This window comes from Denticeps clupeoides, chromosome 11, assembly GCF_900700375.1.
Source record: "Denticeps clupeoides chromosome 11, fDenClu1.1, whole genome shotgun sequence".
NCBI classification, from domain to species: Eukaryota; Metazoa; Chordata; class Actinopteri; order Clupeiformes; family Denticipitidae; genus Denticeps; species Denticeps clupeoides.
In genome coordinates, this window is record NC_041717.1 from 1,068,031 (window position 1) to 1,092,439 (window position 24,409).

At 41.6% G+C, this 24,409-nt stretch overlaps 1 protein-coding gene across 1 annotated transcript in view; it reads left to right on the plus strand.

Annotated features, from left to right (window-relative positions):
- Positions 1 to 5,907: 5,907 nt before the first annotated feature.
- The window catches only part of LOC114799230 (transient receptor potential cation channel subfamily V member 4-like), a 29,218-nt gene continuing 10,716 nt past the window's right edge, over positions 5,908 to 24,409 (plus strand). Inside the window, exons 1-8 of the mRNA XM_028995691.1 lie at positions 5,908 to 6,039; positions 6,135 to 6,257; positions 6,772 to 6,848; positions 13,737 to 14,163; positions 14,891 to 15,066; positions 15,494 to 15,646; positions 17,953 to 18,093; positions 21,628 to 21,926. Of these exons, the coding sequence (XP_028851524.1) occupies positions 13,784 to 14,163; positions 14,891 to 15,066; positions 15,494 to 15,646; positions 17,953 to 18,093; positions 21,628 to 21,926 (1,149 nt within the window). The 5' untranslated portion in view covers positions 5,908 to 6,039; positions 6,135 to 6,257; positions 6,772 to 6,848; positions 13,737 to 13,783. The remainder of the gene's footprint in view (positions 6,040 to 6,134; positions 6,258 to 6,771; positions 6,849 to 13,736; positions 14,164 to 14,890; positions 15,067 to 15,493; positions 15,647 to 17,952; positions 18,094 to 21,627; positions 21,927 to 24,409) is intronic.

A 24,409-nucleotide genomic window follows, 5' to 3' on the forward strand; every position in this document is an offset into this window, starting at 1 on the left:
ATCACAGCTAAACCAACTAGATGCAAACATATTAACACAATTTGTGCTTGTAAGGTTGTACATATTGATATAAATGGGCGACCATAAAATCAAGTGACTTATAGTTGTGTTGGGACCCTGGCTGCAAATAAGTGAAAAATGCTACTTTATTTACTTGAATATACTCTATAGAAGTTCATCTTTTTTTTTAAGAATAAAGCAATCTGAAAGAGAGTAAGCATTTATAATGATTTGATCCTCCATTGGAACAACTCTTTGTTAAAAGAAAAGGTCACACTGGATGGCACAGAATCGTTAACTGGTGAATAAGGACCATTCAGAAGTCAGGGTGTTTCTGATTGCTCTGTGTTCCATTGATGTTTTTGATGAAAGTGATACACACATCATTGTGATAAACACAGCACACAATGCACACAACAGTATGAGGGGACAATATCTTGCGCCACGGGATCTCAGTGGCTCTTTGGCGGTTCAGGAGTTGAGTCCACCACTGATGGAATTGTAGTGAGAGGATATTTTACATGGGTAGACTAATAGAGAATATGAAGAAACAAGCGGAAAGTGGAAAAACGAGTTTCATGAACATTAACCGTTCCAAGCATTCCCAATTTTTAAATAGACTTCGCTCATTCTCCTGATATAATATATAATTAAAGATTCTTATATATCCTGTTATATTAGAATCTGCTGCTACTCAATTACAGAACTGAGGCACCATGTCCAACAATGGCCTCCAGTGGTCAAGGTTGGACAGTACAGGTACATCAATCATTAATTTTTCTCTTATTGGTTTATTTATCTTGCCTATATAATTTATTTTAATTGCTGATATTCCAGCAATTTATTTGTGGTTGATTACATAATTCCAGTCTCCCTGGAGCAATTTAGGGTTAAGTGTCTTGCTCAGGGACACAATGGTAGTAAGTGGGATTCAAACCCGGGTCTTCTGGTTCATAGGCGAGTGTGTTACCCACTAGGCTACTACCACCCTAAACAGCTGTGGATCTTATTTCCCCCATTTTAACTTTATTTATAAAGACTATAAAAACTATAAAACTTTCTGCACACTAAACAAGGACAACATTGTATAAGACACTCAAAATGTGACTGTGCATTTGTGCATAGTGGACTGCTTCAAATATGTAGGATATTTCAAACACGACACTCAAGACAAGACAGTCATAAGAAAAATGTCAATGTGCAAATTGAGCAATTTAATGTGTGGTGTCAAACGGTGCTTTATGCTGGAAGTGTATTGTTGTTGAGTTTAACAGACTTTTGGTGATGGCAGTGAGTTGAAAGCTCTGACTGCTTGGGGGAAGAAGCTGTTGCAGTGTCTGGCAGTTACAGTTCTGATGCTGCGGAACAGGTCCTTGTTGCCAGCTCGACAGATGAGGTGTTTCTTACAGAGCTGGGAGATGGTGGAAATGGAACCCCGATGATGCACTCTGCTGTCTTCACTATCTGCACTGCAGGGCCTTCTGCTCAGTGACGGTGCAGATCCCGTAGCAGACGATGATGTAGCAGCAGAGAACTCTGTCTGCTCTCACTGGTCCACCGGTAGAATGATTTCAGGATGGCAGGAGGGAAGTTGGCCTCAGCTTTCTGAGCAAGTGCAGACGTTGCTTGGCTCTCTTGGTGGTGGAGGTGGTGTTGAGGCTTACGGCTGGGCGACATGAGCTGTAACCACAGTCCTTAGCAGCTTCTGCTACTTCGAGAAGCGCCAGTGGATTATGTCTGAAGATTCTCAGTCATCCAGGTGAATTTGTCTGAAAGTTGAGTCATGACAACTGGACTTTTTCTTTAATGTAGAGACATTTCATTCTGCATCCACAGAACTCTATCAATCTGTCCGGTGGATTAGCTCCCTCTTGGCACGTTCCCTCGCTCAGCACTGTCCATAAAAACACACAAGGAGGTTCCGCAAGTCTTTAAGCACACATACGAACCTGAACACGAGCATAACAGAGTGCTGCAGCTGCCACGTCCCTTTTCTACCCGCACACACACACACACAGAGACAACCGATCGTACGACGTTTCACACAGCAAACAAGCAATCACTAACTGGGTGGTAGTAGCCTAGTGGGTAACACACTCGCCTATGCACCAGAAGACTCAGTTTCAAACCCCACTTACTACCATCGTGTCCCTGAGCAAGACACTTAACCCCTGAGTGTCTCCAGGGGGGGACTGTCCCTGTAACTACTGACTGTTAGTCGCTCTGGATAAGGCCGTCTGATAAATGCTGTAAATAAATAAATGCTACCGACAGCCGCTCTCACCACAACACATGACGTCATCACAGCGTGTCCGGAGCAGCACGAGGCTCGGGAGGGGGCGTGACCGAGGCGGACCAGACGTGAAATCGATGAAGAATAAAAAAACAGAATGTTTAATCGAACACATTTTTATTGATATTGATCACGTGTCAATCGGGATATAGATCGTTATCGTTTTATCAGGAGAGGTCGTCTGCCATGTGCACACCCAGGAACTTCACGCTGATGACGATCTAAACAGCAGATCCATCGATGAGCAGTGGGGTGGGGACAGTCAGTTTCTTCCTGACGCTGACAACCATCTCTTTGGTCTTGGTGACATTGATCTTCTCTGCTGTCCTCAATATCCGCTGGTCTTGCGGTCCGATACGGTGCAGTTCCCTTTCTGACCAGCTGCATCACTGTCTGGTTTAAGAACTGCACAAAAATGGTGTGTGTTATGATCAGCCACAGTGTGGTTGAGGCAAGATGAGTTGATGATCAGTGAGCAGCAGTATGGTTTCAGGCCAGGAGAGAATACAGAAGGAGTCTTTTTGGACTCCAGGTGCCTAGAGAGAAGCTGTGGTAAGGTATGTGGTATGGAGGAAAAGAGGATGTGGTGAAAATGCAGGTGATTGGTTTGTGTGAATATAGAAGAAAGAAGATTCTTGAATTCAGCCCACAACAGGCTGTCATTCCTGAGCATGAGCATGTTGAACAGAACACAACAAATTGTCATGAACCACTTTACCTTTAGCTGCTTTACCTTTCTTTCTCAGCAACAGGAAGGGGTACGGCCAAACCTCCAGTGGAGACATGCAGGGAGCGGGCCTGCATGTCTCTAGCTACACTAGAGGACCCGTCAGGGAGGAGGACTGGAGCATCCAGCAGGGGCGTGCAGGGAACGAGCCTGCACGTTCCCAGAATGTTCCGCCCTGCAGTATGGTAATTGTTCACCGGAGGTTCAGGGGCTGCTTTCCTGCAAGACGCAGGGAGGAACGCTGGAGAATCCAGCAGGAGCGTGCAGGGACAGGGCCTGCACGTGCCCCAAGGGTAAAAATCTGTATGGTAACAGGTTGCCAGAAACTGGGACCACTACCCTGCCGTACAACCCAGTGGGTGCTACATTAATTTGGACAATACTTACTGTTTTGTTCCAGGTGGTTCAGTCTCATGCCTTAGGGTTTGTTTCTTCCTTTCCTTTTTTGTCCACCGTGTCTGTTTTGTTATAATTCATTTTATTCAAATGTGGCTATTAACAAGTTACATTTTAAATTTACTTCTAAAAGTAGGTTTACAACACAATACTTTTACTTGAGTACATTTTGTGACTAAGAAACTGTACTCTTACTTTGATACATTGGGTAACACTTTTTAAAACCATGTTTATGCTTACATTTTTTGCAGACCAGCCAGTAGATCTAACATGTTTCACCATAGCAGCAATAATCACATGACTCCATTTCACCAATCAAACATAGCCATGCAATCACATGGCTGCACACAAACTGGGGCGGGCAGAGTGGCTCAATGTTGCTAGATGTACAATAATTATAGTATTTGTACCATAATTTCACCCTACGTTTGATGTACAATCAATAATAAAAAATATATCATAATGTACAATCAGTTTACCCCTTCAAATTATTTACGTACCAGGTACAGATCACTTTTTTCATCTGGCTGCGCAGTCGTCCCACGTGCCTTTACAGCCAATCAATGCATGATGTAACACGTGGTGATGCACAAGTAAACGATGATGAGTGGTTTAAGGAGGATTTGCATGGCGGAGTTGCAGTTACGGACGACACAAAAAATACGCATATGTAACATCGCCATCAGACTTACAGAAATAAATGGGAGAAAGACCCCAGTTTTACTGGGTGGTTAAAGCCTTTAGATAGCCCTAACTTTTTCTAACAACAACTTTGACTTTTTCTAGCACTAACATAAAGTAATGTCAAATGTCGAAATAGCTTACTTTAAAGCGCGTTAGACTGAGAATCTAAAAAATGTCCCTGGTTCAACCCCGAGTTGTGACAAATATATGTTATATATTCTTTTAATGTTATATATTTGACCTTTTCCTAATTCATTTTGTGTAATTGTGATCATTGACATCCCGGTAGTGTCTGAATACAAGAATATGATCTGAAATCTTCTGAACAAGTTTTGTGTTCTATATATTCGCCAATAGGTGGCGACAGAGGCGCAATGCTTAATGTTCAGTGTGTTAGTAGGAAAAATAAAACAGAAAATACTAAAAGTGCTATGCTGCCGTGCTGTGTGTGATTCTTTGCTTCTAGCTCTACTTTCTTTTTATCTCCACCATGCAACATGACACAAGTTACCTCTTTTTTTTTTTCTTTAAGAAAGTTTTAAATGGATTTGTCCGCAATTTTTCAGAATTTTATATTGCGTTTGACTAAGTTAAATTGACTGACACAAGTTAACATTAAACTGCACAGTTTAAAGAAGGGTAAATATGCAGCAGGATCTTGATTTGCATGAGGGAGATTTGCTTGATTTCTTGTTGGCTGGTCAGTGGTGAAGTGGCATATGTTATAGCTTTGTAGTGCTGTAATTATATAATATATTATATGTCCCTGCATTCGTCTTTCACCCCTGGCTTCCCTAAAAAGACTTCAAATCCAAACAGTCATTTCCAGGAAGGGACATTATTTGTTTTTGGAGGGAAATTCCAAAGTCTGAGGACTTTTATTTTACCTTTATATTACACACTGGTTTGAGGCACTCTTAAAGTTCCACCCTATTAGTATTTATTATGAGAAATATTTATTTGAAAAATATTTTTAAAAACATGTTATAAATAGCTATTTAAATGCTGATGTAGTGTGTGTTAGCTAAATGTTGCTCATTCAAAGAGCTAGAACTAAATTAGTTATATTCCAACCTTTTAAGCTATGAGGGATATGGATCCTACTGAGTAAAAATTGTACAAGAATATTTATTATTTTCATTAAAATGACTTGAAAAGTATATTTCTTAATTTAAAAAAATCCACTTCAAACTTGGAGTTTGGTTGGTGTGAAATGTTGTTAAATAACAACAACATCTATTCCTCTGCCTGCATTTTGTGAATATTATTATTTTAATGCTTTCCAGACATTACAGTAGGTTAAACATAAGGGAGAAATCAATAAGGGAGAAATCAATGGCTCTGTTGAATCTATTTGTTAAGAATCCTACTCGGTTCCACTCTGTTTTATTCTATTCTATTCTAATGATTTAAAATATTCTATATTCTAATCACAACAGTAAGTGTTTGGTATATTTGTATATTGTACATATAATGCATCTACAAATACTTTTATTTTTAATTAATAAAAATTCCCCATACAAGACAACAAAATGGGGACAGAAAATTACATTATTCTTACACTGTACTCTTCATAAAATCAAAACTATTACTGCTACAAGAATTAAACTTTAATCAGGGACACATTGTATCCGAGATAAGTTACTCAAATGCAATAAATTCATAGTTCTTAGTTGAACTTTTATTCATTTATTCAGTAATCTCTACAGCTTAATGTCATTAACTATACCACAACTGACATGGAACAATTGGGTTACTAGTGGTACAAATATTTGCGCATAAATCCAGAAGTACGTTGCGTGGTTATTTTTGGAATGTGGAAAGTTTGGTGGCGTGAAGCGGTTCCGGTGGCGGGCGCCGTCCCCGCCCGGTCTGCGCTCATAAAGGCCGGTTTGTGAGGCGGGAGGGGGACAGAAAGCCACCAGCGACAGAGAAGGAGGTAAAGTTCTCTACAAACCCGCTTTCTGCTTCACGTGAATATCGCGAATGAATAAAAATGGCTGTTAGCGTTCACTTTAACATTATTACCTGCAGGAAATAATGTGACTCGGATTACCAGTGTACATACAGCGGAGATGCTAGGAAGATTCTTTCCCCCTGACCGTCACTGGGCAGACTGGGTGTCCTCATGAACCGGCGCTTTAAAGGTTATGAAAGGTGGATATGCTGCACGTCTTTGATAGTTTGATGCGATTTTGGAACGGGTATGTGAATTTACATTGGCCGTGTCTATAAACCTGGGTTTTCAGCAGCCGTTTCTGAAATCTTCTGAAGTGGATCCACAGATCCACCATTTATCGGACAGGTCCCACCACTGTGGGCTTCCCTGTTCCTCTCCCTTTCCCTTCCTCAGGGTCTGTGTTGAGTTAGTCTTGGGACAGAAGACACAGCTTCCCTAAAATGGACACTAGTACGGAAAGATTGTCAGGGAGAGGTTTGGTACGGTGCCTTGTGTTTAGAATTTTGCCTCTAAAGACGAAATGATTACAGACAGGTTGTTACAGCGAATCTGTGGCAGTCGCATGATTTACTGCGTTTGCGGTGTAACCTGCTGAATGCTGGCGTGTGTGGAGCATTATCATTCTTAAACATGCGCCGCCTTCTGTACGGAGGGAGAATCCTAGTAAACCAAAATGCTGCCATGCTGGTTTCCCCTTTTCTTGGTTGGCAGGACCAAGTCTGGACCTGCCCAGCTGGCACACCCAGCACTCCGAGCCAAATGCAACGACGCTGTTTTGCATGGATGAGGTAAGCAGGACAGCGGAAGACCTCTACTGTTTCTGTTTTAAATGCTGTGTTCCTGAGTGTTTTGTGAATTTACGAAAAGAACCGATGATTCGGGTGATTTGTCTTATGTAAATCCTCTGAAGCTCATCTGCAACTTCCTATTTCCTGATCCATGCGGATGACGGTGGTGGAGTGGTAGCTCCAGGGCTTTGCTTTTATCATGTACTGTCTGCACGCTTCTCTGGTGTGTATGTGAGGTTTCTCGGGCTGGAAAGCTCACATTTTCTTTTAGAGTTGTAACTAGATATGTAACAAGTCATTTGATTAGCAAGATGTTTCATACATGGATAGGATCGCAACCACATCCTGTGACTGATATGCTAGCATGATGGGAGTGAATAGGCGTCTAGGATGCCATGTTGATTTAAAAAAAAAAAATACTAATTTTTATGTGGTGTGTTAGTGGTGTTTTTTTTTCCCCCGAAATGACAGTATATACACCCAAACGAATATTTGGTTGATTGTTCCATGGCAAGTTTCTTGGCAGAGATGGTAGAGTTTGTTTACAATCTCTGATTTACTGGCACTGGCCTTTTTAATTTTAGTCCACAAAATATCAACAGTGGTCATCCTTTTTCAAAGCTGCAAATCTCTTTGCAAAACCTTTATGTTTGCTTTTATTTATCCATTACTATGAGGTGGCCCCTAGGCCATATATCAAGAAATAGCAGGTACATACACTGCCTTTCCTCACGCATCACCATACAAACCTCACACATACACCATTTATTCTTCAAAAATGTCATGTGGTTTGTATGTAAATGCGTGAGGAATACATGGTGTATGCGTGAGGTTTGTATGTAGATACGTGAGGAATATATGGAGTATGCGTGAGGTTTGTATGTAGGTACATGAGGAATATATGGTGTATGGTGAGGTTTGTATGTAGATACCTGAGGAATATATATATATATATGGTGTCTTACTATCTTCCTCAAAAGGAAGATAGTAAGAGATAAAAACTTAATTCCTTGGTATAATGATCACACACGCTCGCTTAAGAAGACCGCCCGGAAATTAGAACGCAAATGCCGTCAAAGTAAATTAAAGATACTCCGAATAGCTTGGAAGGAGAGCCTACTTAACTATAAGAAGGCTCTTAGCACGGCTCGATCAACATATCTGTCCTCGTTAATAGACAAAAACAAAAATAATCCCGGATTCCTGTTTAAAACTATAGCCAATCTAACCAGGAATAAGACAGAAACGGATACTACCACTCAATATCATCACAGTAGCAATGATTTTATGAATTTCTTTAATACTAAAATTGTCGCGAATAGAGAGAAGATTAAAAGCACAACAAATAGCTCCGCCGATATTTCCATGGAAAATAATCTTCTAATAGACGACCACCGATTAGAACGATTCAACCCTATTAAAGAGCATGAATTAATCAAATTAATCTCGTCGTCAAATCAATGTACTTGCGCTTTGGATCCGATTCCAACAAGGTTCCTTAAGCAAATAGCACCCAATATTATAAATTCTATCCTCAAAATTGTTAACTCGTCGCTTAGCACCGGCCACGTACCAAGTTCGTTCAAGGTAGCAGTCATTAGACCCCTGATTAAAAAGCCGGATCTTGATCGCAGTCAGCTTTCAAATTATAGACCGATATCCAACCTTCCGTTCATATAAAAAATCTTAGAAAAAGTCGTAGCCCAGCAGCTGAGCGCATACCTAGACTGTAACAATATCCATGAAGTATATCAATCAGGATTTAGACCCCATCATAGCACTGAGACAGCGCTGGTTAAAGTGGTTAATGACCTGCTGTTGGCCTCTGATCAGGGACGCATCTCGCTGCTTGTCCTGCTTGATCTGAGTGCAGCGTTTGACACTATTGATCACGCTATTCTCCTTGCCAGGTTAGAGAATGTTATTGGGATTAAGGGAATAGCCCTTGAATGGTTCAGATCATATTTGACCAACCGATATCAGTTTGTGGACATCAATGGTGTTTCGTCTTCACACAGTAAAGTAGAGTTTGGTGTTCCACAAGGTTCTGTCCTAGGTCCGTTACTTTTTTCTCTATACATGTTTTCTCTATACATGACGTCATCCGCAAACACGGTATTAGCTTTCATTGCTACGCTGACGACACACAGCTGTATCTGTCAGCATTGCCAGATCAGAGGCAGCAGCTGAACAATATAGAGAATTTTCTGAAGGACATTAGACAGAGGATGCTCACCAACTTTCTCCTGTTAAACCCTGACAAGACAGAAGCACTTGTACTTGGGCCTCAAGCAGCCAGGCATAAACTGGCTGACTACACAATAACCCTGGGTAGCCTTTCTATCTCACCGAGTATTGAAGTGAAGGATCTAGGTGTCATCATTGATGCAGGTCTCTCATTCAATTCGCACATAGATAATGTCACTAGGATAGCATTCTTTCACCTTAGAAATATTGCGAAAATAAGAAATATCATTTCAATGCATGATGCAGAAAAGTTGGTCCATGCATTTATTACATCAAGGTTAGATTACTGCAATGCATTATTGTCTGGATGCTCTAGTAGGTGCATGAGTAAACTCCAGCTAGTACAGAATGCTGCAGCCAGAATTCTAACCAGAACCAGGACATTTGACCACATCACCCCAGTCTTACAATCACTGCACTGGTTACCCATCAAATTTAGGATTGACTACAAAATCCTACTTTTAACCTATAAAGCTATAAATGGTCTCGCCCCACAGTACCTGAGTGAACTTTTGGTTCTTTACGAACCGCCATGCCCCCTTCGATCAATGGGTGCGGGGTCACTACTGGTACCAAAGGTGCAGAAGGTCACAGCTGGGAGCAGATCCTTCTCCTATAGAGCTCCGCAGTTGTGGAACAGCTTGCCTGTCAGTATCCAGGACTCAGATACAGTGTTTAAATCCAGTGTTTAAATCCAATCTCAAAACCTATCTGTTTTCTCTGGCTTTTTGCTGAAGTCCTAGACCCTCATTTCATTTCATCTTGACGCAGTGTCAATTATAAAGTCCAGTTTATCACAGAGTCCCCCTGTTAGACTGTCCTAGTTAGGGTACCGGGCCACTGTAGCACCAATATGCTACTATAACCACATATTTCAGTATCGGTCGTACAGTGCAACCGTCTGCCGCTGCTTCTGTTTGTTTTTCTCCGAGACACGGAATCAAGCACCCAGACTACTGGCAGACCCCAGTGAATAAATCCTGGTTCCTGACAACTGCTTAACAAGGACATACCATGAAACAAACCAGAGGGTCACCACAGCCACCACCACCGTTACAACTACTGCTATAGGGATCTTCAAATGGACCATTATGGACACGTAATCTAGACCATGACACTGACTACATCCTGGACTTCTCCAACCCTACAACTGTAGGACTTATTATTATATGGTGTATGCGTGAGGCAAGGTTATTATAGTTAACGAAAAACGAACGATAAAACTAAAACTAGAATTGAAAAAGCATTTTCGTTAACTGAAATAAAGAGTTAAAAAAAAAACTAACTGAAACTGTTTTGTGTGTATACAAAACGAACTTAAACAAACTAATATTATAGCAAAAACGTCCTTCGTTTTCGTCTTTGTAATAAGCCTTTTGGGTTGAATTAAAATCTATTTACTTCACGCTGCCAGTTTTAAGCCAGGTTTTTGACCATTATGGTAACACGTGGTCTGTGACGTCACGTGTCCATAGTCTGTCTGTGACGCCGCCGGCTAGCGTGATGGCTGCAGCGAAAGTCGGAAGAAAGCGGAAGAAAGTCCTATTTGGGATTTCTTTGATTATGACAGTGGCAAAAATAAAAGTAAGTGCCTTGTTGTAGAAGCAGGTGATACAATATGTGGAATACTTCTCAAGGGGAAAAACCCCACGAATCTGAAAGTCCATTTGAAAAGCTCACACAAAAAGGCGAACCAAGAGTACCTGGACAAGCTAGCCTCTCGCCCGCCCTCCCCCGAAAGAGAAGCGGTAGCCAGGCCAGGTAACATGGAAAAAGGAACGTGATACTACAGCATCCATAATGGACTGCTTCCACCGCCGACCAAGTAGCTGCTGGCTAGTAAATACGCAGGAACACCACAAATGAGAAGAAGCATTGGTAAATATGTTAATTAAGACTGGAATGTCTACACGACTGTGTGACTCGATTACCTTCAAAAAGTTCACCACTTCACTCGAACCAAAATTCAAAACACCCGGAGCTGCAAGAGTCAATAACCTTATCGGAGCTAAGATGGATAAGGCTATTCTGGTGATTTTGATTCATGCACCTGACAAATATCCTAATTTACAAAAAAACACTGTAACTAATAAAAACTAAACTAAAACTAAGTAATTTCAAATATCAAAACTAATAAAACTAGTAAATCTGCCTCTAAAAAACTGAATTTGAAAAAAAAAATCTAAACGAAATAAAAACTAAAACTAATGAAAAATCCAAAACTATTATAACTGTGGCGTGAGGTTTGTATGTAGATACCTGAGGAATATATGGTGTATGCGTGAGGTTTGTATGTAGATATGTGAGGAATATATGGTGTATATGCGAGGTTTGTATGTAGATATGTGAGGAATATATTGTGTATATGCGAGGTTTGTATGTAGATATGTGAGGAATATATTGTTTATGCGTGAGGTTTGTATGTAGAAATGTGAGGAATATATGGTGTATATGTCAGGTTTGTATGTAGATATGTGAGGAATATATTGTGTATATGCGAGGTTTGTATGTAGATATGTGAGGAATATATGGTGTATGCATGAGGTTTGTATGTAGATATGTGAGGAATATATGGTGTTTATGCGAGGTTTGTATGTAGATATGTGTGGAATATATGGTGTATATGCGAGGTTTGTATGTAGATATGTGAGGAATATATGGTGTATGCGTGAGGTTTGTATGTAGATGTGTGCGGAATATATGGTGTATACGTGAGGTTTGTATGTAGATACGTGAGGAATATATGGTGTATGCGTGAGGTTTGTATGTAGATATGTGAGGAATATATGGTGTATGCGCGAGGTTTGTATGTAGATGCGTGAGGAATATATGGTGTATGTGTGAGGTTTGTATGTAGATATGTGAGGAATATATGGTGTATGCATGAGGTTTGTATGTAGATGCGTGAGGAATATATGGTGTATGCGTGAGGTTTGTATGTATATGAGTGAGGAACAAATGGTGCATGCTTGAGGTTTGTATGTAAATGCGTGAGGAAAGGTAGTGTATGTGCACGCTTTTCCTGATATATGACCTAGATTTGATACATGGTCAGTAGTGCTGCACGATTAATCTAATCGCAATCGTAATCGCGATGTCAGCCTGTGCTTTTACATGAACGCAAAAAGCTGCGATTTAAATGTGACTTGTTTGGTCACATGACTTTCGATTCGGTTCAATGGAGACCTCAGATTCATGATTTGCATAGACATATGGGTACACGTACGTCAACGTCGCCGCCATATTGCGACAGGCTGTGCTGTGGCGTGAAGCATATACATGTCTATGGAGAGACGTGCATAAAAATGCCTCACTCTTGTGCTGCTTGGTGCTGTACAAACGTCTGTACGCTCCAAACCAGATCCCGGGGGATTACATTTCATAGGTAAGGCTGGACAATTGTTTTGAATATATTTGGCCATTATAAAATCCCGTTTTATAAGTCTTAACCTTAGCTAAACTAGGCTAAGCTAGCGAAGCTAAGCTAAGTCAGCCTCCAAACAACGTTTTGGCTAAACGTAGGCATTAACTATTTAGACTGTTCTTAGCTGCCAAAAATGCCAAAAACAGGAACTCAGGAACAAACAAAAATGACAGGTTGTCACTTGAAATGTTGCTTGACAGGAACTGCCTATTCTTATAGAGTCCTGACCATTCCAGCCTAATTTGTTTATGCTTGGATTGATCAGGACTCCATAATCAGGTGCCATGACAGCAGCTGTGTGCATCCAACTGCTCCTGGGTGTCACAGTACTTCCCCCATAAGGGTGCCGCTCCTAGGCGACCAAGGTCCATCCCAGACAGAGGAGGGAACGGTGGTGGCAACAACAGGGCTCTGGTGCTGCATGTCACAGTGGTCCTCGCTTGCACAGGAGGACCCGGACCCTCAGGCTGCAGCCCTGCCTTCTTCCAGCATGGCGGTGGTCCCAGACTCTCTGGCAACCTGTAATCAGAAAACAGGGCAGTACTGTCTGGGCAAAGACATGCTGGCCCTCTCCCTGAATGTCTCTGTTTGAGGTACAGGGGCTTCATGGAACCCCTCCTGGTTCCTCCCAGTCTGCTTCCAATGGAACGAGCAGGCCCTCTCCCTGCACGTCCCGGCTGGCCCCACCTGCCACCCTGGGGACTTAGTGGCCCACTGTCCCTGTGGAGGCTGGCCTGCCCTCTACACTGGCAACCTGGGTGACCAGCACTTTCGCTTCCTTACCCCACCCACCCACCCACCCCCTCAGAAGAAGCCCCCCAACCCAGACTGCCCCCCTCCCCCCCACTGGGTGTGGTTCAGGATGCCGCAGAGTTCCTGACATGACAGCGCATGCTCAGTGGGGGGTGCAAACCGTGCACCATATGCCCACAAATCCTCATTGCCGCTGTTGTCATCGTCTGCCGCCTCGTCCCTCCAACCGCTCACCCACAAACACCGGCCCACTTCCAGGTCTCAGTGATCACCGGGGAATCGCTGCTTTGCCACGGTGCAACTTGCCGAGGCTCCACCCCCTGCTTCAAAAGGGTGGCACCACTCCTGGAGATTGCGGGGGTCATCCACTCGCCACAGCTCGTCTTGCCATAAGTGATTATGCATGATAAATTCTTAATTGTAAATATTCATATTTTGCCTTCTCTTTTTTTGTTCATTTTTAGGATCGAAATGTTCCTGCCATTCTGTTGAAGCGTTACATTTTGGCATAATGCATTCTGACAGCAATCCAACAACTACCTCAAACACACAAGAGACCAAAGAAGCCTCTGATGGCCAGTTAGACATGGATGCCAACTTCTCTTTGTCCACCTTGGGTGGACTGTTTGAGAATGACAAGGGAAACTTGCCTGCAACCCAGGATACAAGCCGAATTGTGCAACAAGGAGAGAGCAGACCAAACCTAAAAAACAAGTTCCAGGGAGCTTTCAAAAAGGGGATCTCCAACCACATTGAACTTTTGGAAACCAATTTCTATGAGTCTCCGGTGGCCCCTGGCCCCAAGAAGGCCCCAATGGATTCCATGTTTGACTATGGAACATGTCGTGAGGCTAATAACCAGAAACGTCGGAGGAAGAAGGTCCCGCGAGGGTAGGACGGTTGTGATGTCATTTTTTCTTTGATTGAATGCTTCAGCATCTCTACATTTGTAAATGATGGATGAAGACACACACACACACACACACACACACACACACACACACACACACACACACACACACATATATATATATATATATATATATATATATATATATATCTCGTTCTGGTTTGTAAAAGATTGCTTTACTGGTTTGTACAGCTATTCTGAGTGTTTTACAGAAATGTAGTTCTAGAGTCCTTGTGAACAGTGATGCTTTTGTGCCCAATCTTTAAAATGAGTTCATACTGACCTGTTTCAAACAAATTGAATATACCCAAAATGTTATTCAAACTGTATTTAATTTAATTTAGTTGTTGCATGTCAAAATATTTAAAGAATATTAGCTTAAATTTTCAATTATTAAGTAAATGTGAAGAAATAATGTAAGTGTCCATCATTTACATAAAAGTTTTATGATTGAGGTGGACACTCCAGCCTTCAGTACATCTGTTGTTGTTTCCTAAGGTGTCAAACAGTGATGTAATATTTACTCTCTGGGTGTTTCCCAGTTCAATTCCATCTCCAGAACACAGACAGGTTTATTCTAAGGATGAAGGGGTCTTACAGTGGCTCATGGAATCATGTGGACCTGCTCAGTATTTCATAAACTGGTGAATGGATGTACTGAGCTACTTTGTGGATTGTTGCTTTAAGCTTGTGTCTCTGCCTTCACAGGAAACCGGAGGTCTCTGTAGATGATGGTCTCACCTCTGACCCTCCTAAAGTACTGAAAAATTTTAACCGTATACTGCTTTTTGACGCAGTGTCACGAGCAGATCCACAGGCCCTCGAGGGACTCCTGGAGTTCCTCCAGGCCCATGACAAGAGGCTAACAGATGAGGAGTTCAGAGGTGAGGCACTCTGGTGCCAAATATCTCTCTAGTTTACACACCCAGGCCAGTCAGGATTCTCAAGCCACTGATGATTTTGTGTGTGTGTTTGCACAACAGGGGTTACTGTTAGTGTGTAATGTGCTAGTCTTTTGGACCACTGTCCATGGTATTCCACAGGGTCTTACACAGTTATCATTTTATTCACAGTCAAGGTTTATCAAGGCCTTCACCCATGTGTTGGCTATTGGTTTTGGCCCCGTGGAGTTTGTCAAAGGAAATGACAGTGATATTATCCCTGGGGTGTTTCCTGTATGTTTAGATATCTGTGATCTGTGGCAAGAATTGACATCAAATTGTCTAAACAGAAAAAGGATATTGTAAAAGAATTGTTGTTGTGACTAGAATTGCTGTGACTAGAATTGTTGTTGTGTTCCCTCTATTACAGAACCTTCCACAGGAAAAACGTGTCTTCCCAAAGCCTTGCTGAATCTGTATGGTGGCCAAAATGGCACCATCCGAGTGCTTATGGACATAGCAGAGCAGGAAGGAAACCTGCGAGAGTTTGTCAACACACCATTTAGAGACATCTACTACAGAGGTGAGGAAAATCCAGAAATGTCCGAAGGAATAGCCAGTCAGTTACGGTATTAACTTCACACCATCAGAAACTTTCTATGTATTTTGTGAAATTGTTGGTTGTCAGTACCCAACCCATACCAGTTGCCTGATTGGTTCCGCACATGCCACCATTCGAAAGCTACCATGTTAGCAACCTGAACCTAACCTATCCGCTTTGCATGTATGCGGTCCTATTCTGTTTGCTGCCCTGCTTTGGATGCAGGGTCTTAAATTTGATGAAAGTGATCTTAAAGTTCTTAAAAAGTCTTAAATTAAACCTGCTATGTCACTAATAAAGAGGATTACTTATTACAGATTATTGAAGATAATCATATCACTCAACAACTATTAAGTGTTAAGAATTACGGTAATAAATGAAATGCCTTTTAATGATCATTGATCAATGGAGCATGATATGTTTAGCGTTTGATTGTTTTATGTGACATTAGGAATGAAATTTGACTTACTAAGTTAGGAGTCACTAGTAAGGTAGTGTCTGGTCAGCAAAATGAAGAGTTTGTCAGCCTAGCCAAATACAAGGACAACGAAACCAGCTTTCAGTACATCAAACTGTACTTCTTGAGTGAAATGTGGCACATTTTATTTATTTATTTTTCTGGAGTCAGGATGAAGGGGCAAAGGGGTATGCGTCATTATATTAAAAACAAAAAATTTCATTTATTTTTAAGTAAATAAAACACCCCATTCCTTGTTTTGTTTCTCTAATCTCTATGCTTGTTTCTTAACACATGTCAATTGTTGGCATTTTTTGCAGATATAAGTTCTTATATAGACAGGGTGTGGCTTTCATAATCAAGTCCAATCAGTATAATAAAGCACGGCTGGACTCAAATGAAGGTGTAAAACCATCTCAGGATGATCAGAAGAAGTGGACAGCACCTGACTTAAATATATGAGTGTTACAGCAAAGGGTCTGAATACTTAGGACCATGTGATATTTCAGTCTTTCTTTGTTAATATAGCTACAAAAGTGTCAATAATTCTGTGTTTTTCTGTTAATATGGGGTGCTGTGTGTACATTAATTAAATACATTTACTTAAATGATTTTAGTAAATGACTGAAATATAACAAAGAGTGAAAAAATTTCAAGGGGTCTGAATAGTCAGGGGTCAATTAGAGCAACATTTCAAAATCTGACTCCTCTTGGGTAAATAGTTGTTTGCACGTGATTAAACGTTCGTCATGTCATCGGCTTCTACACACGTATTTGTACTGGCAGCATTTACTCCCCGACAGATTGGCACATGTGCAATCTTCAGCCCCGCCCCCCTCAACTTTTTTCTTTGCATAAATAGAATTTCACTAGCAACACACTGGCCTATTTTTTGTATACATAGCATAAAAGTAAAAATAATATATGCAGTGTTATCTTCATTTTTCAGGTCAAAAAGAATTTGTGGGTCACACTGTCAAATGGCTCTTTAAGTGTTAAAAGGTTGCCGACCTGCTCTAGACCCTCATGTTGACACTCTTTAAGGAGACTGTGAGTGATGGACAAAATCCTTATTTTGTGGATCTCTGTATTGTGAATTGAGCAGTCAGGCTTTTTAAAATTTTATTCTAGCTGTGGGCTGTTAATATATCTTTCCTAGATCTGCCAAATCATTTTAATGCTGGGAAATTCACAATTCAACTGATTATTTGCCTCAGTGCTAACTAAGATCATACTCTCTATATTTCTATTTCAGTTATTTTGGTTTATTTTGTTCATAGACTGTATCTACTTACATTTTCTCCTTCTAGTATTTTGCATACTAATAATTGCATTTACATTAACAATAGTGCTTTGTTCATGTTAAAGTAATAAAAATTTTCCCCGACCCAGATCCTGAGGGGCACACATTCTGCCGTTCTTAAGATGACATGACTGGTGTCCTCCAGGGAGTGTCTTGTTAGCTGTTAGCAGCATGATCAAGTTTAATACATAGACCAACATTGTCTGTCTGTCTGTCTGTCTGTCTGTCTGTCTATCTATCTATCTATCTATCTATCTATCTATCTATCTATCTATCTATCTATCTATCTATCTATCTATCTATCTATCTATCTATCTATCTATCTATCTATCTATCTATCTATCAATCAACCAACCTCTCCATGTTGCCAGATAATAAATAACTCAAGTCTGGAACATTTCAGCTCTAGGGGGACAGGAGTGAGTTTAGGTTTTTAGGAGCTTGTGTTAGGATTAGCTTCCTAGTGTCAATTTTGGGAGTTTTCTTCATTGCATGTTTATAGCTTTTTCATTTGCTCTGTGTCACCAGGCCAGACAGCGTTGCATATTGCCATAGAAAGGCGCTGTAAGCAGTATGTGGAGTTGCTGGTGGAGAAGGGGGCAGATGTGCATGCTCAGGCCAGAGGAAAGTTCTTCCAGCCGAGGAATGAAGGCGGCTACTTCTACTTCGGTGAGTCACAGCTGTACAACCGTCCATCTCTCCTGCAGGTCTCTGTACACTCTCTGACCTCTCAGTCACTGGTTGCGAGCTGCAGTGCCCAATTAGCATTTCACCAGTATCTCTAGTATAACGTCTGTGATTAAAGTGTGGCAGTGTTGCCAATCCTGTTTCCATTTACTGTAAGTGGTTACACAAGCATTACATCATACTTATGGCACAACTTTCTTTTTCCAGAACTTTTTCACATGAAGAATGTTTTGGTTTTTTTTTCTGTTGAGATGGGCACCACACCCATTTTGGCGGTGAATGTTAATGACCACAGACACACAAGCCTTTCATACATTCATACTGAGCATGTGAGAAAATCAGCAGGATATCATGTCAGAAATGAAGCAGAAGTAAGTGTGTATGTGATGAATGGAGTATCTGTGTGTTGTGCAGGGTGTGCCTCTGAGAGTTTGCTGACTTCCCTGCAGGTAGATGGCCAAACACACAGTTTGGTGTGCACCACGCCCTCTGCTGGCATCACCCCATAACTGTTTTATCTACTTGCTTTCTGTTCTCACTTTTGCTTAGTGTTTCCCAGTTAAACTGCTCTAAATTTGCTTAAAAATGCAGATATCTGCATATGTAGAGCCTACACCTGATCACTTTTTCTTGCCACATTTATTTACTAACTAGTTATGTCTGGTTCTTGGTAAGAAGTTAGTCCCTGACATGGCAACTAGTTACTCTGCTGCATGGGAAGGAGTTTTATCTTGGCGAGAGGGAGGCCTTTACACAAAGGGTTATAATTTACTGTATTCTGGAAGAATACACACACACACACACACACACACACACGTATACAGTACAGGCTTAAAGTTTGGACACACCTTCTCATTCAATGTGTTTTCTTTATTTTCATGACCATTTACATTGGTAGATTCTCACTGAAGGCATCAAAACTATGAATGAACACATGTGGAGTTATGTACTTTGATGACCTGTTTGCACCAGCATACACACTAGGGATGTTGAAATTAATTGTATAATCGATGCATCGCGGTGCACACATTGCATCGATGCAGTGCAAAACATAATCGATCCCATCATAATGACGTTGCTTGGGGATAAAGGTTCTCGTTAAAAAAGTAGTGCCGGTAGTGACTGTGGCGGCCTGATCTACAGAGCACGCCGCCGCTCCGGGTGGGACTGTTAACGCTGCGCGGCACCCGGCGGCCGTGACAGATTCTCGCGCGACAAACAGAACCCCAGCGGCCGCGTTTTCTTTCTGCCACTTCGAAACACACACACACGAAGCGGGAACAGAGGAGAAATGGACCCTCCTCTGAGCGTCCAGAGATCTACGACACGACATTTAGGAAAACACGCAGATTTTTCAGGCTGATCGCGCCGCGCTTTAACTGTACACACAGTCTCAAAAGTCGTAAATAATAGTCGTGTGAAATGGGATGTTTAGTTTAATTCAGTTGAATTAAAAAAAAAACTGGAATTCTGTAAAGAGTACTGTTTAAAATATCTCCCTCTGAGGGACTCACTAAACTGCTCCGGGCGATTCATATTCACCTGCATGTTTTCCCACTTCCCACTTACTACCATTGTGTCCCTGAGCAAGACACTTAACCCTAAGTTGCTCCAGGGGGGACTGTCCCTGTAACTACTGATTGTAAGTCGCTCTGAATAAGGGTTCTAATAGGGTGGTCAGACTTGTGGAATGAGGGTTTTTAGACATGTTTTTGTCACAAGGGGAATCCGGTGACGCACTTGCAGACATACTATGGGCGGGGGGACAAACTGTCATACCGGGAGAGGACACTGGACGCGTTTGGTCGGTGAGGGATAGACTGTCGGGGAATGAGGATGGGGAGGAAGCAGTGGACGCGCTGCTGTGCAGCGGGGAGTGAGTTCGGGATCTGTGGGAAGTACCAGGGCAGAGGAGAACCGGAAGACAGCGGGTTTCAGGATGGTCCGGGAGCGTGGACTGGACGGGAGGACGTATTGGTCGGCAGGAAGGTAGGGGAGCATGGATTCACGTCTTAACCAAAGGATCAGGCAGGCAGAGGTCGTGGCCAGGAAGTTCCAGTCGGGGTTCTTTCGTGGTTTCAAGGGGGTCAGGCAATTCTCGAAGTCAGGGGCAAGCGAAGGTCGTATTTCATGGTTGCATCGCAATGCATCGATATTGAGGCACTGATAATCGTAATCGAATCGAATCGTGAGACCAGTGAAGATTCCCACCTCTAATACACACCAATCATCAAAATGGCAAAGAAGATTATTTAAAATATCATGTGACTCGTAAGCCATCAATGTGTAGCATGTCGTTCTTGTTTAACTTCGTAATTGCAAGAATAGAAGCAGTCTATATCTATACTGTAAGCAGATCTATACTGGCGGTTCTACCTGTAAACCAATCACTGCTGCTGCACTCGTCCACTGGCCTCATGGGCTTTACAACCTGTGCATGGGGTATGAGGGACTCATTATCATCCTCGTCTTTCTCATCAGAAATGAGGGCAGTAAACTCTATAGCCTTGTTAAGCCAGTCTTTTCTGCAATGCATCTGCCAGGGTTGGAGTAAGCTTCTTCTGAGAGTGAAAAGAGCTAAAAGTGAGTCACAATTGGCAGCCAGTCAGGAATGACATATTACAAATGCTTCTGAGGAACAATGTGAGGGGCACTTTCCAGATGCACTGTATACATCACTTTTTCCACATTTTGTTATGTTACAGCCTTATTCCAAAATTGATTAAATGCATTTTTCTGTCTGAATTCTGCACACCACACCCTATAATGACAACATGAAAAAAAGTTTACTTGAGGTTTTGGCAAATTTATTAAAAGTAAAAAAAAAAAAAGAGAAATCACATGTACATAAGTATTCTCCTTAAAAGTATTCACTCTATAAAGTGAAGTGATTGTCACATGTGATACACAGCACACGATGCACACAGTGAAATTTGTCCTCTGCATTTAACCCATCACCCTGAGTGAGCAGTGGGCAGCCATGACAGGCACCTGGGGAGCAGTGTGTGGGGACGGTGCTTTGCTCAGTGGCACCTCAGTGGCACCTTGGCGGATCGGGACTCGAACCGGCAACCTTCTGATTACAGGGCCGCTTCCTTAACCGCTAGGCCACCACTTCCCCACCACTCTATGTATGCAAGAATTCCCCAAAATGCTCAAAAAGCACTGAAAGAATTTGCAGCAGTCTGAGGGACTCAAGAAGGGAATAGCTTAAAACATGGATATACATGCTAATGCATTTTTATTGATTAGCATGTAAATTTTTGTAAAACTTACAGAAACTTAATGTTTATGATCAAATGAAGAAAGTGAAGTGATTGTCACATGTGATACACAGCAGCAAATGGCATTGCACATTTTATTTGAATGTGTGTCGCTTGAGTGGGCTTTACTTCCCTACACATTTTGGATGTTTTGGACTCCTGGACTTGTATTCTGTTCCACTGTTCCTTTTGTGTTGTTCCTGCTGTGCTCAGTTTGAATTTTTCTTTGTTCCCTCTTTTTATATCTGTTCAGGTGAGTTGCCTCTGTCCCTCGCAGCATGCACCAACCAACCAGACATGGTGCGGTACTTAACAGAAAACCCACACAAGACAGCTGACCTGCGGCGCCAGGACTCACGAGGCAACACTGTGTTGCATGCTCTTGTGCACATCGCTGACAACACGCGTGACAACACCCGATTTGTCACAAAGATGTATGACCTGCTGCTCATTCAGAGTGTGAAGCTCTACCCTGATTGCAACTTGGAGATGGTGCACAACTATGATGGCATGTCACCCCTCATGATGGCTGCCAAGCTGGGGAAAATTGGGGTGAGGGAAAGGTCAGGGAGTTTGTGTGAACTTAATGTGGATATATGTGCATATATTAGCTAAATTAGTAACCAGTTCTATTTATTTAATATTATTACTATGTGAGGTTATAAGTAAAATTAACTCTGTACTGATAAGCCATTACAAACTATAGAAACAGAATATATAGAATATATATAGAATATAATAGCATCACATTTTTTTTTCCAAAATTAACATATAAGAAATGTTTGACAAAACTTAACAATGAGAGGGAGACATGATCAATATGTTTTATTTTTATTCAGTAAGTTATCATCACTGCTTCAGAACTTCATTGCCAGACAATTTTTAAAGTGAAGTGATTGTCACGTGTGATACACAGCAGCACAGCACACAGTGCACACAGTGAAATTTGTCCTCTGCATTTAACCCATCAACCTGAGTGAGCAGTGGGCAGCCATGACAGGCGCCCGGGGAGCAATGTGTGGGGACGGTGCTTTGCTCAGTGGCACCTCAGTGGCACCTTGGCAGACCGGGATTCGAACCGGCATCCTTCTGATTACAGGGCCGCTTCCTTAACTGCTAGGCCACCACTGCCCCTTTATACACAGCAAAAACTAATGTTTGCATCATAAGATGTCTTCATGATAAGTTAAACACTTTAAACAGTGCAAGATGCCATTATTACCAAATTCAGGTAAAATATACTGTATACTTAGTACTATCACTGTCATATTAAGTATACATACATACAAGTATACAGGCTCTCTAGTATCCAGTATCACATCCTTGTTAGCTACTCTGTTTCAGATTCCGGTTTAGTGTTGCTTGCTGTAGATTTCTGTTCAGTGCAATGATCAAAATATTGAATTTAACTTTGTAGCATTCAAGCAAATGCAAGCTTGCTGCTAAAATTCTGTCCGCTAATTCTGTCTATAAAACAGCAGATGTCAAAGTGGTAGTGGAGGATGAGTTGTTGAACTTTATTGTAGTCAAGATTAGAACTCTGACTCAGGACTAGGTTGTCTTACTGGCCTCAAACAATTTCTCATCTGAATGGATTGAGGAGTTTAAGAGGTTGTTTGAGATGTGTACGAAGTCAAACACAATGGTCCTCAAAAGTTGTTAACAACATCAACGACTGTCTCAAGGTGCTTAATGAGTGTGGCGAAAATATTCCCAGATTTGTCTCTCATTACCTGGATGAATTTCCACTTGTGGGATTTGGCAACATGCATGCCTCTCCCTTACTCTCTGTATATTAATTATGATCATTTGCATCTACTGACCGGGTACCTCTATTGTTTATGGTAAATTAGGGTTATGTACCTGTTATGTCTGTGAACACTGCTGTGGACCTTGCTAAAAAAAGAGGCAGCTGCCAGTTATGACATTAATTGCCAAAATCCTCAACATGGGGCTAAGTTGTGCTCTCTGTATGAGCATAATGTTGAGTTCCTTCTTGGCTCAAGCAGGTCCCTGTGTAAGACTAAGAGGTTTAAAGCTAAACCAGAGTGGAATGAATATGTGGAAAAGCTTCATTCTGAGGCTTGAGGGACTTTTAAGGATTGGGTTGAGACAGGTCACCAACGAATGCCAATTTTAAATTTGACTTACGTATATTAAAAGGAATGAAGACACTCTGAGGTCAAATGCTCTTGCAAGGAAACTGCAAAATAACCATCTAAATGATTTCTTGAAGGAAGTCAAAAGAATGATAAATTCTAAAAAAAACCTTGCCAGCAAATATTGATGGTTTCAAGTGGTTCCCGAGAGCAACATCATTGTGAGCTATTCAACTGTGATGTGAAAACAACAACAACATTTATTTCTTATATAGCCAAAAATTACATACAGTACATCTCAATGGGCTTTGACAAGCCTTACAGTTGACACCCCCCACACTTGATCCTTCTGCACACAAGGAAAAACTCCACAAAAAAAACTCTTGGAGAGAGAAAAAAAGAAAGGAAGAAACCTTGGGAAGGAGTGATACAGAGAGGGACCCCCTTCCAGGGTAGAGTGAACCTGCAAATGGTGTCAGTGCAGGGTTTGTGATGATTTGTACAATAGGAAAGAAAGAACGAAAAAATAATAATAAGTCCTACAGTTGTAAGGTTGGAGAAGTCCAGAATGTAGTCCAGCGTCATGGTCTACATTACATGTCCATTATGGTGTTACTGGTCCATTTGAAGATCCCTGAAGCTTTAGTTGTAACAGTGGTGGTGGCTGTGGTGACCCTCTGGTTCGTTTCATGCTGAATCCTCGTTTAGCAGTTGTCAGGAACCAGGATTTATCTGCTGGTCTCTTCACTGGAGTCTGCCAGTAGTCTCCCATTGTAAGTCGCTTTGGATAAAAGCGTCTGCCAAATAAAGTAAAGTAAAGTAAAGTAAAGTAGTCTGTGTGCTTGATTCCGTGTCTCAGAGAGAACAAACAAGCAGCGGCAGACGGTGGCATTGTACGACCGATACTGAAATATGTGGTTATGATTGTATATTGGT